The following is a 15,344-nucleotide window of genomic DNA, read 5'->3' on the forward strand; positions in this document are numbered from 1 at the left end:
GTGCTCGGTGCCATTACCCTGCATCATACTCATAGAAATATGGTCTGAAATTTTATTGTTTCATGCAAGAGAACGATTCCTTCCTCACTGCCAGTCCTGCCCTCACTGGGCGACACAGCACCATCGCTCAGGCTGGAGGGCAGTGCTGTGCAGAGGCGCACTAAGGGTGAAGCGTCAATAAGCATGTCTTGTTCAAAACTTCAGCGGAGCAAGGGAAGAGAGTTCTGAAACTTAACTTTCACTTCCCATTGTGACTCTAAATACAATACCTCTGGGTGTTTCATCTGTAACTGCTGCTGCTGTGGCCAAGAGGGATCCCCCTCCACCCTCACAGAATACCTAACCATAATAAGAAGAAAGGAGAGGACACAGGCAGATATATTCTCATGAGATCCTGCAAGCCAGTGCTGCAGACAGTATGAAGAGAGGTCCTGGAATCGAAGATGTATCAGGATAAAATGATAAAAGATGTATCAGGATAAAATGGCTTCTCTGACAGCAAACACGAATGCTGCAGGCTCTTACTGACCTACAGGTGCAACAGTAACAGTCTCGCCTCCCTTTACAGTCAATGGAGAACTCCATTCTAGCACCTGCTCCACACCCCTTAACATTCCACATGGCATCAAGGGCTTCATCCCTACACCTACCTCTACACACTGGGGGACAATAAGGGGAACGAAAGCTTCATATACGCTCACCGGTGAGAGCTATGATTGCTGATGTGTAGCCAAAATGAATGAAAATGGCCATAAACGTTCATTTCCCCTATTCCGTTCATTTATTTCAGACATTTTTATTTTGTTTGTTTTTTAATTGCACATTGGTTTTTTTGCACCACTTTTGGTATGCAAGAAACATCTATTTTTTGGTAAATAATTCATCTTTATTACTTAACAACACATGCTGCAGAATGTCTATTGCTTCTCAAAGCACCCACTACTTGTTCTCGTACAGAGTGACAGAACTCAGAATCAGTGACAAACAGCATACTAATTATAATTGTACAGTGAGCACTGCAGAATAGGTGCATTAACAGACAGTGTTATATTCATAAATGTACACCAAGCACCACCCAATTCCTAATAGCCACCAAAACTTCAGGGCCAGGTAGAGCACAACAGACCGCCATGCCACATTCCTGTGCCTGACTGTTAAGTGCTCTTTCAAGGCTTCCCTCAGCCGCATAGCTCTGCACTGAGCTCTTCTACTAGCCCTTGTGTCTGGCTATTCCAACTCAGTAGACAGCCACTCCACCACTGCCCTCCTGGCAGCAACTTTTTCCCCTTTGCATCACAGATGTTATGCAGGACACAACAGGCAGTTGGGATATTTTTCTCACTGAGATCCACTCTATTGCATAAACACCACCAGCGTCCCTTCAATCTACCAAAAGCACATTCAACTGTCATTCTGCACCTCTTACGCTGGTAATTGACTCTTTCCTTAGCGTTGTTGAGGTGGCTAGTGTATAGCTTCATGAGCCAGGGGAAAAAGGGATAGGATGGGTCCTCTAGGATCTTTACTGGCATTTCAACATTGCCAGTGGTAATCCACTGGTTGGGAAAAAACATCCCTGCTTGTAGCTTTCTGAACAGTCCTGTGATCTTAAAGATGAGAAGGTCATGCACCTTCCCTGACCAGCCAACACTGATATCGGTGAAGCATCCCTGGTGATCCACCAATGCTTGCGTAACCATAGAAAAGTAGCCATTTCTGTTGATGTACTCTCTGGCAAGGTAGGAGGGTGCCAAAATAGGGATATGTGTGCCACCTATTGCTCCACTGCAGTTCCGGAACCCTATTGCTGCAAATTCATCTGCACATCACCAAGAGTCACAGTCCTATGCAGCATGAGACAGTTAATGGTCCTATACAGTTACATGACACAGTGGCATTTTCCATCTCCAAAATGATTTCCCACTGTATGGTAGCAATCCTGCATGATGAGCTTTCACAGAGCGAACGCCACTTGCTTTTCAACTGTCAGTGCAGCTCTCATTCTGGTGTCCCTGCACTGAAGGGCTGGTGCAAGCTCAGCCCACAGATCCAGAAGTGTGCGCTTTAGCAGCCAAAAGTTCTGCAGCCACTTCTCATCATCCCAGTCCTGCATTACGATGCAATCCCACCAGTCAGTGTTTGTTTCTCAGACCCATAAGCAGCACTGCATCTGCTCCATGAATGTCAACAACAACCTTAAACTGGTTTTCACTATGTCCCAGAGCAATCTGTCTTCCACAAAATTGTCATGTTCCCCCATTGTTGCGGTTCTTCCTGCGGCTCTGCAAATACTGAAGGATTCTTCATCCTGTGTTTGCAATGCTCATGACAATAGTGCAGAGCTGTGAGGGCTCCATGCTTCTGTCAGAGAAGGCGGAAAGTGAGAAGTGCTATGCAGCTTTGGGTTTTTTTTAAAAAAGGTACAAAAATTATGGGATGTGGATGGCATTATGGGATGGAGAAAGTTGCATGATGGGAACTTAATCCCTTGCTTCCAGTTACCTCTGAAGCATTGAGCATCACCGTTTCCCAAAAGACAGCGTGCCAGATAATGGCGAGTTGCCCATTGGAATTTCTATCCCGATGCAACAGAGAGTGCATCCATACAAGAACTCCAGGTGAGTATGCACAGTGCAAGGAGCCATGTATGCACACCTATCAATCTGAATAGGGTTTTAACTCAACCCACCAAGCTCACAACATCTCTTCCCACCTCAGCTTTGTACATCATCCTGATGAGGCCTAAAATGGTGACACTCACCAATCAGCCCAAGGAGAAATCAGTAATTTAACAAATTAAAAATGATACAAGTTAACTATTCACACATGTACAGTGTCTTTCTATCAAGATGTTTTTCACATTACCAGCCCAAAATAATTTTATTCCCACCCAAATCTCTTTGGGGCTTTTCTCTCCCTGGGTTTCTTTTCAGTCAGCCTCTGAGGGACACCTACTGTTTCTGTGGAATTTGCTGGCTGAAGCAGACCCTGCTCATTTTATTCTAATGATGAATTCACTTCTGTAACAACTTTTCAAGACTCAACTTCCACAGCTACATTCTCAGATTCAGAGGGCAGCCAAAGTGAATTCTGTCCCCCTGATATCTTCTCAAATAGTCTTTATGGATAACTTTTGGTTTAGTTCTGGGCCCGAACTGTGTTCTTGTACAGCACTTCATTGATTTGGGTCAGTACTGCATAGGGTCCTTGTCAAGGTTCATCCAATTTAGGGCTCCTACCATTCTTTCTTCTAGGACTGTAGAACCAGAGAGAGTGCCTTCTTTTAAAAATTTCCCCGTATGGCCTTACATCATACAGCCTTTCCATTTCGTCAGAGGCTACCTTCCAAAGGTATGAACTTTTTCACTTTTAGATTGTAGGGTTTCTACGTAGTTTAACACCCTTTGCTACTCTTCAGGAACTCCACACAAGAGGTTTGCTGCGGTCCTTAGTTCATGTCCAAACATGAGGGCTGCAGTACATTTTGTACTCTCTTTGACTGCTGTTCTATAAGCCATGAAAAGAAATGAGATATGCTAGTCCCAGTCCTTTTGGTACTGTTCTACAAATGTAGCCAGCTGAAGCCTCAGATTCCTATTGAACCTTCCCACCATCCCATCAGATTGTGGGTGTGCTTGGGTTGATCCTTGTACCTCCATGCTTTGCCCCTTCATCTTGGTGTCCCCCCATTTCTCCTACTAGGAGAAAGGCTTTCACTAGACACTTATGCCAGTCTGTGCTGGCCCATCTTAAATTTACAACAATCCTTTTTGTGGCCAGTTTTATCACAGTACCAGCATTTAACTGAACTGTTTCCTTTAATTTTTGAATTGTTGCCAGTTTCCTTTGTTTTACAAACCAAATTTATCATTTGTTCTAATTGTTCAATACAGTAATGAACCAGATTAAAATCCCCTCTTTCATCATACATGTTAGATCCAGAGCCATACTTACAGGGTTTATGACAGTGAGTTTCCATCTTCCTCACTAGCAGCTGCTTCCTCTTCTGATGAACTGCTGCAAGAAAAGATTTAGGTTCTGTGGCAAATTCCACAGCCTCTCAGAATGTGTCTTTGGCCTCTTTTCACTGATCTTGATCTGCAAGTCCAAGTCCAGCTGAGCATGTATAAATTGGTCCATTGCTAATCTATGCATCAGTGGCACCAGGATATGCCAGGAACACAAGCCTCTTGCAGGTCCTCTTCCAGTTCAGGTGGGGTCTCTTCTTTCCCCCTCCTTCTAAGTCTTAGCGCTGGGCTATCCAAATTGATTGCTAGTGACCCCCTTTTCTGATCATCTTCCACATAACCTATGTTGTTGGATTGAGCCAAATAAGCCTTCCAGGGAGTTTTCCCCTCAAAAATATAATGGGTTTTTGCATCACTGGAGCTGGGACAGCCCAACCACTCCCTTCTGGGCCTCTGTAGATAGAAAATTGTCACCTTCTAGAGGCTCAATTTCTCATCCAGGTGGCTGTGTTCCATTGTGATCTGTGACTCCTTGATTTCCTTCTGGAGCTTAATTTTCAGATTCTTGAGTCATTGCTGGAGCTCATCTCTGTTATCAAGTTCCAAGCAGGTTAATGCTTGCCTCGTCTCCACTACTTCATGGAAAAAAACTTCTAGTTTGTGGCAGTCAGGTTACTGGTCACCTGTTTGATCTGTCTTCCCATTCCATTCGGGGAACTTTGCAACTGGGCTTCCCAACCTGATGGGCTCTTTGTAGTTGCTGGGCTCTTTGTAGAGACTTGACCTCCGCCTGCATGTCAACCCGCAGTCCTTTCTGGGAATCCTCCAGATGATGGTTTAGTTCCTTTTGTAAAGCCTCCAGCTCTTGTTTTAAATTATTTTGTGGAGCCTCCAACTCATGTTTCAGGACTTGTTTTAAATCCCGCTGGCCAGTTTTGATTTATGCGAGCTAACAACCTCTCTCCTTGGACACTGGATCTTGCTCCTGAAATCAACGTTGCCTCTTCTCAATCTGAGCGGCTAGTCACATCCTTGGGGATGTTCCAGCTGGAAGTAGAAACTGATGGAGTTTGGTATTCTTTTTGATGCATGTACAAAGTCCTTGCTCCCCAAATGCAGGAGGAACCAAGAACAAAAGGATCAATTTCTTATCTTACAACCCCAAGCCTCTTTAGCCAACCAACCCAAAAGCGCTCTCTAGTTTCTTCCAGGGTCACACTGTGTTCAGGCTATTGCTTGGCTTTCTTGTTTTTAGCCTCTGCTTCTCTCTCTGTTCTTGTCTTTTTCAGTCTTTTGTCTCTTCTGCCTTCACACAAACACACATTCTCCCTACCCAAAATAATACTTCACCAAAAGCTTCTGGGTGGGCTCACCCTCCTTTTATTTTAGGTGGGGGTTTATGCTTACAGTTACGTTAATTGAAGGGTTAGTTCACACCTACCATTCTGAATAGGGTTTTAACTCAAACCAAGGTTTAAACAGCATTTTACAGACATTAATTAAGCCTGTCCTAACTCTGAGGTTTATTAAGTCTTCCGTATGGCAGAAATTTGTGTTGCCAACTCAGGGCTTGGCTACACTTACATTTTATAGCACTCTAACTTGCTGGCTCAGGGGTGTGAAAAATCACCCCCTAGTGCGCAGCAAGTCAGAGTGCTTTAAAGCGCTACTGTAAACAGGCTCCGAGTGCTGGGAGCTGATCCCCTCACGGAGGTGGATTACCAGAAGCACTGGGAGAGCTCTCCCCCAGCGCTCGCGCACGACCACACTCGCACTTCAAAGTGCTGCCGCGGGAGCACTCCTGTCACACTGCTTTGAAGTTTCCAGTGTAGCCATGCCCTAGATGACCTGTACTCAGCTGTATGAATGGTCATTATATTATTGTCCTAGAATGATATCAGACGACACTATGGTGCTGAAGAGGCCATTTGGATGACATATTAAATTGGCCCTGCCTTCTTGTGGTCATTACAAAACCCATGGCACTTCTCCCCAGTTTTTATTACAGGTTCTTCACTTTCTATTCTGAATGGCTGTAATGTGTTAGAAAGCTGAGGTGTTTCACGCTCAAACTGGCTGCGTTTCAGTGGTAGATGAAGTGATCCTTATATGTAGTTTATATTTCAGTGTTACATTTATAAAGCTCTTTGGGATCCTGCAGAATGAAAGGCACTACTATAAAGTATTCTGAATCTGAAAAATGCTAATTTGAAAAGGTTTAATATAACTACAGATAAGAATCCCGAGTGACTAGTATTGTAACAGCTCTTTGACAAATCAAGTGTTAACTTGTGCATCTTTAGTACTTTTATCATGTTTTACAAGCCATTTTGCTCAGCCCAGCGATCTGAGAGTGCAAATTGTAAGAAGCACTTGTGAAACTGTGGAATGTATTTTAAAACAAAATATGTAAGTCAAATGTTGGTGCCAGACAACTTTCTAGAAATATGACCCTGTCAGTATAGGAGCTATAGAAAGAAGTTATAATGTTAAATACAGGGCCAGATTCTCAGCTCGTGCAAATCAATGTAGTTCTATTGAGAATCTTGTTCATATTTTTATATATATAAAAATTATTATATTATATATTTAAATATATAAAATATTATATATTTTATAGTTTTAATGTTTATCTGGAAAAGCTCAGGGCAATTCTTAAATACAAAATACTTCTTAAGTAAAATTCTTTGAATTTTCTATGCAAATACCTGGATCTCAGCCGAACCATTACTGCAAGATTAGAAACACGGTTGTAACTTTTTATGAAACATGAAACCTACGATTCTATAGGGGAGTGGAGTGACACTGACTTTGTTCATATGAATTGGTGACCCACTGCAGATAATGGAGAACGCAGATTTAAAAAATAAATGAAATCAACCAAACCATTAAAGAAACTCACCATAATGATTGGTCCTTTTGCCTGGGTCATGTTTTGGACAGAACACTCTAAAACATTGGTTCAATTTTAAAAGAGAGAGAAACAGTATTAATTAATATGTAAACAATGTTATACTAACTTTGATTTTCAAGATATTTTCCCTCTTTTCACCAGCACCTATACTAATGACACAAAAAAATCTGAACACAAAACTGAACCTGTTTAAAACTGAAATTTGAGCATTATCTTCCTCAGCTATGAAATCTGACCATGTAGAGCCTTACCGCAGGCACTTTTATAATACACACTCCTTTTATTTCATTTGTAAAGCTTGACTAGATTCAAATGCTGTTATGGTACAGTTTTGAACTAACTGCTAATCCACCATGTTCTCTTGTGACATACCCCTACCCATTGCTTAGGCAGAGTGGCCAACAGCTGCTTATTCCATTAATTCCTTTTTACCTGATTTAGAGAGTTCAGCAATAGGGGAAAAAATCCCCGCCACCCACAATTGTTGCAGATTTTAGGAGAGAAACATGGATCTATTATAAGAGACCAAGGACAGGTACAGTAAATAATAATCGTGTTTACCAGAAGGTGAAGAATATATTACAGTTGCTTTCCTGAAGAACACAAAACAACTGTCCACCATTTATAGAACACCTTTCTTCCAGAAGGATCCCAATGCACTTTTCAAACTGTATTACAATGCTGGAGTTATGGCTGAGATGGCCTATTTTCAGAAACTAGCACTGAAATGTTTTGAAGAAATTACTGTCAAACACAGAGGTGCAATAATGTACTTTGCATTTTCTAGGGTTTTTTTTAACCCAGCCCTAATTTTAAAGGTCAACATTTTGTTCTTTTATAAAAATGAGGCCTACTTTTGTATGTGCAACTACTGTGACTGTTCATTTTCTCACACAAATACCAGATGTGTGCACACTCAATAATTAAATCCAGAAAGCTAGGTATGGAATTGCACATTAAAAATAATTAGCCCTATTTATACCACAACATTTTTATTTTTTTAATAGCCCACAGCCCTATCTGGTTCTTTCCTAATTAACATGTTTTAAAATAAAATTAACACATTTTAACACATTTTTAATAACCAATTCACATATTTATAATCCCTCCACCCTTTATCATCCTGGTTACCCACTTCTGGAGCATTTCCAACACTCCCGTACTGTTTCTACAAATGAGCGCCCCAAGTTATGCTAAATTCTGCAGCTGTTTTCTTTATATAGTGCCATAATGACCGCTTTTCATTTTTGTTCTATTCCATTTGCTTTCCTAATCACACTAGTCACCATGCTGATGGTTTTAAGTTCTAAATCCCCATCAGAGTCATATCCATTTAAGACATTATCCCTTTTGACACAATACTCTTTACTTTACATTTTTTCCATGCACAGTTGCATGTGTTGCCAATCCATGCCCACAATTTTTCATGTCTCTAATTTCTCCACTCTTGGGCTGACCTTCCTAGGTTTGTGTTAGCTTCAAACTTGTGCACACTGCTGCATGTCCCTTTATGTGCATCACTGATGTATAATTAGGGCCCTGCCAAATTCACAGTCCATTTTGGTCAGTTTCACTGCCAGGGGATTTTAAATTAGTCAAGATGACGTTTTCAGACTTTTACATGGTGTTGTAACCGTGGGTGTCCTGACCCAAAAGGGGGTCTGGGTGGGAGGGTTCCAAAGCTATTGTAGGGGAGTTGTGAGATTGCCTCCCTTCTGCCCTGCTGCTGGCAGGGGCACTGCATTCAGAGCTGGGCAGCCAGAGAGGAAAGCTGCTGGCCAGGTGCCCAGCTCTAAAGCCAGTGCCATGACCAGCAGTGCGGGTCACAGGGTATGGGGTGTATGTGTGTGTTACCATAGCAGTTATGGTTTTCTCAGCAGTCTCCCCTGAGTGGGCTGCTGACAGCTGGAGCTGCAGCCTCTCTGCGCAGGGTCGTGGCAGCTGGGGCCGCAGCCTCTCCATACGGAGTGGTGACAGCTGGAGCTGCCAGCTTCTTGCAGCCGGGGGAGATCCTGGAGGTCAGTCTGACCCACCCCGGGAGTGGCCCTGAAGGGAAAGAGGAAGTCTCGTCCCTCCCCATCCCCAGCCGGGACTAGCAGCTGGAGCCCTGTGCAGGGTAGGCGCTCCAGGCTGCATGCCAGATTTCACGGTGGAGATCAGATTTCATGGTCCGTGATTCATTTTTCCCAGCCATGAATTTGATAGGGCACTATGTATAATGCAAAAAAAAAGTTTGGGTCCAATCCCCACATTTTCCCCCTCACCTTGCTCCTATCTAATCTGTATCAATGTATCATTCTTGGCCTTTCAGCCACCGATTTAGAAATTTGGTACCAATGCTATGCTCCTCAACTTAATGAGTGTTTAATGTGAGAACATACTAAAAGTCTTAAAGTCCTCATCAGTTATGTCTCACGTTTAATAGTTTTCATTGTCACATGTCCTTGCAGAAATTAATCAAATTCTAAGCACAACCACCTCTTGATAAATTTGGAGCTATCTGATTCATTTTTTAACAGCTGTTCAATGATAGGTTTTCAGGATGCAGAAATTGAATCCTGGAGTTTATTTTGGGCCAACATATTTTTTTCACACCTTCTAAAGCCATCCTACATCAGCCATGCTTTGTCTTCTGCTCTCAGAAAGTTTCTCTATTAGGTTTAGGCTACTCTTCTTCGTCAGCTATCACTCAAAGATTCTGAACTGAGGTCTCTAGAATGCTTTATAACGTACTAATGTTTAACAAGTTAAACATCACATCATCTCCATTTTACAGCTGGAGAAATTAAGTCTCACAGAGCTTGTCACTTGTTTAGCATCACATACCAAGCCAGTGGCAGAGACAGTTAAATTGCTACTGGAATCAGTGGGAAAGGACTATTTTTGTGCTTGTGAAACATGCCAGATTGACAGCCCTATCAAATAACCCAATGGTGCATGTATTTTGTCATATGAAGACCCATACTGGTTGTAGTGCCTTGCCTCTTCCTGGAAGAGGTAACAATAATAAAGTCCACACCCTCAATGACAGAGTAAGCGTTAACTGTGACCATTCTTTAGCATAGAAACAGGTGCCGTGGATTCTCAGCACTCCAAACTTTACCAAAATATATTGGCAACCTCCACAGTCAGCTGCAATCCCAACATTTGGAACGATGAGGGAGAACCTCTTTTCTTTGAGCAACCAGCACCATCTCCGGCTGTAATGTTACAAAATTCTAGTATATGCTTATAACACCATTACCGTGGGGTTGGAAGGCATTTAGAAGACTTGCTCAAAGCTAATTCAATTCTGCTGGTATTGGGAACACATATGAAATATGAGAAGTTCTTTTGTATGGGGACACAAAGTTTTCCATGAGCATTCCGGGTGCTGAACCGGAGGGGAAACTACCAAAGCTCTCTAATGTAGATGGTCTTAGAGAGCGCGGCAGTGTCCTTGTACTGAGACTATTCACTAAAGCATGTGAACCAGGAGTAAACCTTAATTTGGGTGAAACCAATATTCCACCTTGTGGGGCAGAAAACTTTGTCTTTACTGACCAGATGGCTAATGAAAACTGCATCTCAAATTTAGCTCCATGGTCTTTTGGGATTCTGTCAGACTCATGGATATTGTCACAGGGTGATTGTCCCTTTAAAGGGAGAAGACCCAGGAAAGAGAAACAGCGGGAATTTCCTCTTTCTGGGAAGGCCCTCCTGGAGGCAGGCTGGAAAGAACCCCAGGGAGCTGGATAGCTCCTGTGGGAGGTCCTGAGATAGGGCCTGAAAGGAGCAGGGAGATCCCTGAGAGAAGCTGCCAGAGTCCCTGGGGAGGGAAGGCAGTGGGGAAGCCTGCTAAGAAAGGCCTCCAGGGAATAAGCCCTGGGAAGCAGTGCTCAGCCTAAGTGCAAAGAAGGAACTCCAGGAGTAAGAGGTGCAGAGCATGGAACTTCAACATAGCGTGAAGGGGCAGAAGGATCATCTGTGTGGAGGTTTATTTGCATTCTTTAGCTGGACTTTTGTTACCCTGGATGGAGACAGAACTTAAATCTGACCTAACCAGAAGGCTGGGCTGTGAAAGATAAGTAGAGACAGAACGTCAACGGCGCCAAAGATGTTATGGTCACTGGGTGCTAGAGACAGTGACTCCTGCAGCACCACAACCTGATACCAGCATGAGCTACTACAGTGAGTGGAACCACCTATAGATTCCTGTCATTAAGTGGAGGGTTTTTTTTCCATTGCTGTGCTAGATAGGAACATTTTTTCTACTGCTCTCAAACACACCAGAGTTTCAAACATGGCTGGATTGCGAAGGACTTTTTTGGGGGACATACCCGTCAATGTTTTCCGCATTTAAAAAAAAAATTAACCTCTTTCCTGACAATACCACCACAACCTACAAAAAATTAGAAAATGGTCTGTTAAATACCGGTAAATTCCTTGCCCTCCATCAGTTTCTAATGCTGCATCATCACACAGTGCACAAAAGTAGTGGTAACTCCTGCGGCAGGTTTTTATCTCGCATCCCACAGTGGCTCCTTTCTTGCGACAGAAGTTGCACATCTACAGCAGAAGGAGTTCAGTCGTTAGCAGATACAGACATTTTATAATTAGTAACTAAAATCTTATACTTGAGAGTAAATGGCTTCATCTTTAACTCTCAGCCTCCCTCTTCCTGTTCGTCATGCAAACTCACTCCTCCAAACCCAAACTCAGCTCATTTTTCAACCAACTTTCTATTATTCTCTCTGCTCTTACACAATTATATTAAAATCAGTTAATATTCTTAGAAGTGACTCAATGATAGTGAGAGTATTGGGCTTCACATCTGTAAATATTTCACATTAAATTTGCTCAGTTTACAAGTATAGAGATGTTGGGAACAGTTTTCAAAAACGCCCAAGTTCCACTTTCAAAAGTGACTTCAAAAGCAAAAGGACTAGAAACTTAGCTCTCATTTTAAAAAAAAAATCCTTTCCTTTTCTAGGTTCCACAGATCAGGAGGTTACTTATGTGTAAGCTTAGCAGGACCCAAAATCTGCCCTCTGCCAAAGAATGCCTTTTCTTAGAAAGGAACCAAAACAGCCTTAACTTCTACTGCCAGACAAAAGTGGCTATACACGTTAGGTTCCACTAAGTGCAGAAGCAGACTAATGTTTCTGACCTTTAATTACTCTGATCTTTGGTAAGTCAAAATGACTGGGTTCTTGTATGCATTTTATTCAAGCTTCTATGTCACAAGGTCATATAAATGTCACAAACAGACTTCACAGTCTAATGTGCTGCTGTTATTACTAAAAATTATAAACAAGAAAATATTTGAAAGAAGCTGCCTTACCAGCCGCTTTCCTCTCCTGATTTCACTCTGAACTGAGGCCACATCAAACCTTGTATCCTGATTCTCTGGGTTATGCTCTTCGGATTCTACAAATCCTGAGGAATATAACTACAAACAAAACAAAAGACAGCAGTAATTAACAGAGTGACTCAGCCAGCGAGAGACTCTGATGTGTATCAGTAAGGAATGATAGAAAGTAGATGGGGCTTCAGTTCAGTGTCAGACATGAGACCTGGGCACTTTAAAAAAAAAAAATCTGCATTTTTCCCCACCCCACAAAACCACCTAGGGGGGCGAATTTTTATTTCTTTGTTTTTAACAAACATTGTCCCATATTGAGTGGGGGAGCACTGCTTAGCTTTTCCATCCTTCTACAAGTCAGGGCCAGTGATACTAGACTCCACCAACTGTTAAAGGAGGTTTCACATGAAGGGAACATGGCATTTTTACAGGGCTCATCAAGGAGGCCATCATCCTAGCCAGGCCCTCTTTTGCCAGTTAGCCCAGCAGGTTTGACAGAGCTCAGGATCTTTCAGAAGAGACTCAGTTGGAAGTGACAACAGAATTAACACTGGCAATGTGATACCAGGCAAAGACTGGCAATGAATTGTTGGCGAAGCAACTTAAATAGGTTGAACAATGGCTGGCAAAATACCGCAGAAATGTATGCATGAATACCTGTTGATGTACTAGACTATGACAACAAATTAGAAGGGATAATTAATTAATTAACAACTATATTTGATTATGAGAAAACAAATGATCATACTTAAACAAAACCTAGCACCAAAACTGTTACTTAAAATACATGATAAATTTATAAGAAGACACAAAGCTTGGTCAGCTAAAGAAATAAGAACATACAGTTAGAGATAAGAAGCCACTTAGCACACATTACTATGGGTTCAGAGAGACTAGTAAAGCTGTAACAATGTTGCTATACCAACAGTGGTTTGCTTTCAAGAATCTGAATGTTTGTTTGAAACATATAACACTGTAAAATGAAAAAAAAAAGTAATCAAATTAATAAAGATACAAACACAATGTAGCAAGAACAATAAGATAGCTGATCTATAAGAGGGAGAAATAAAAGAGGAGCAAAGGATTTGCGACTTATGATATCAAAAAAAGGAAAGCTTCAATTTAATGTAATAGGTATCCTACACACTAAAATATAAAGGTATAGCTGTGGAAAGTGACTGCAAAGATGGCACCTTTTAACTTAAAAGATCTGCTCTCTGTGAGTTTAAAAAAATTTAATGACATTTTTTTCATATTACTTTTCTCCCGATACTACAGCAGAACAAACAAATTTAGGAAGAGGGTTCTCATAAAAGTATACAGAATAGTTAACTAAGTTCCAATGGTGGAGCCAAATTTTTCCCTTAGTTACTCCTAGCTGAGGGGCAGAATATGATGTCCAGAATCTTTATTATTGGTGCTGATGTGAAAGAAGGAAAGATCCCAGGGTAAGATTGCAGGGCTAGCAGATAGAAGACAGATTTTATTTGCAAACTGAGTAAATTTGTTCTAGAACCACACTAAACCTAGAACCTCACAAGGACATTTTTACATAGCCAATTCTTAAATTAAAACCACACTTAATTATTCCTTATATTTAAGACACACACAAGAAGCTGCCATTTTGCCACTTTGATCATGCAAATTATAACCCTGATCCTGCAAAGACTAAGGACATGTTTACCTTTTCGCACTGTAAGGAGTTTGATTCAATTACTTCAATTGAGATTACTCATATTATATCAAATTTAGCACATGCACAAGTCTTTGCAGGATCGGCCCAGGGACTGAAGAACCTGTTTTGCCATTCAAAATCACTGGAAGTCAAAGGGTTTCAAAGTTGTTGCGAAACAAGTTCATTTTTGTTCTGAATTCTTACCTAATGTTAAGGCACTTTCTATAGTTTCTAAATTTAATAATGGCTAACCAAAATACTGAACTTGTTTTGAACTCTGAAATCCTTTGGCTGCCAGGGTTTTGTTTTTTTTAAGTGACAAAACAGATATTTTCAGTCCTGCTTTTTTGTTGTCCTTCCCTCTACTGCCTACCCAGACCCCTTGGGCCCTGTTCAGCATTGTCCTGTAACTTATGTAGCTAGTTATACCAATGAAAATTGGATGTAAAATGCTACTATTCTGATTTAGTAACATTTTACAGTCACTTTGCACTGGTGTAAAGTGACTATACAAAGAGGGAGGCAATGATGAACTGGACTCGTTTTTACTCTTTCTACACTCCATCCCAACTCCTGAATTATTATTCGTATTCCCCTCCACCTCAATGCACCAACCATTTGGACAAGTAAAAAAATATAACTGTCTGAAGTTCTAATCATTGGAACTCCAGAAGACCATGAAATTGTAGATCATTCACTGCCTTCTGAAATAGAGAGGGAAAGAGTTCTCTTTTCTTCTAGAGCAGGCTCTCAACCTTTCCAGACTACTGTACCCCTTGCAGGAGTCTGATTTGTCTTGTGTACCCCAAAGTTCCACCTCACTTAAAAACTACTTGCTTACAAAATCAGATGTAGTGTCACAGCACACTATTACTGAAAAAGTTCTTACTTTCTCATTTTTACCATATAATTATAAAGTAAATCGATCGGACCACAAATGAAATACATTTCAGTGTATAGTATATAGAGCAGTATAAACAAGTCATTGTGTGAAATTGTAGTTTGCACTGACTTCGCTAGTGCTTTTTATGCAGCCTATTGTAAAACTAGGCAAATATCTAGATGAGTTGATGTACCCCCTGAAGACCTCTGCGTATCCCCAGCGTACACATACCCCCAGTTGAGAACCACGGTTCTAGAGTAGACAATTATGTACAATGTCCATATTGTCTTTGAAATTTTTCCTTTTGGTCCTTCTTGATTCCTTTAATAGTACTCATATGTTAAGAAAAACTCTCACCAAACAATTCTGATGAACTGCAAGATTCTGCTTTTCTGCAATGTACATTATAGCACACTCTTCATCTGCTGGACAAAATGCACACTTCCTTTTTACCATCTTCTCCATTGTGTGGAAGTCACCTGGAGAGAGACTGTTGAACAAAACATAAAACTGTTAATGCAACCATCCTATACCAGCTGGGAGGAATACGGAGAGTGTAG

The 15,344-nt window shown here is 41.4% G+C and overlaps 1 protein-coding gene across 1 annotated transcript in view; it reads right to left on the bottom strand.

Moving 5' to 3' along the window:
• Nucleotides 1–15,344, bottom strand: part of SETDB2 (SET domain bifurcated histone lysine methyltransferase 2) — a 96,758-nt gene that overhangs the window by 17,474 nt on the left and 63,940 nt on the right. Inside the window, exons 18-21 of the mRNA XM_078852591.1 lie at nt 15,142–15,274; nt 12,206–12,313; nt 11,297–11,430; nt 6,871–6,917 (exon numbers count right to left, since the gene is read on the bottom strand). Of these exons, the coding sequence (XP_078708717.1) occupies nt 6,871–6,917; nt 11,297–11,430; nt 12,206–12,313; nt 15,142–15,274 (422 nt within the window). The remainder of the gene's footprint in view (nt 1–6,870; nt 6,918–11,296; nt 11,431–12,205; nt 12,314–15,141; nt 15,275–15,344) is intronic.

This window comes from Lepidochelys kempii, chromosome 1, assembly GCF_965140285.1.
Source record: "Lepidochelys kempii isolate rLepKem1 chromosome 1, rLepKem1.hap1, whole genome shotgun sequence".
NCBI classification, from domain to species: domain Eukaryota; kingdom Metazoa; phylum Chordata; order Testudines; family Cheloniidae; genus Lepidochelys; species Lepidochelys kempii.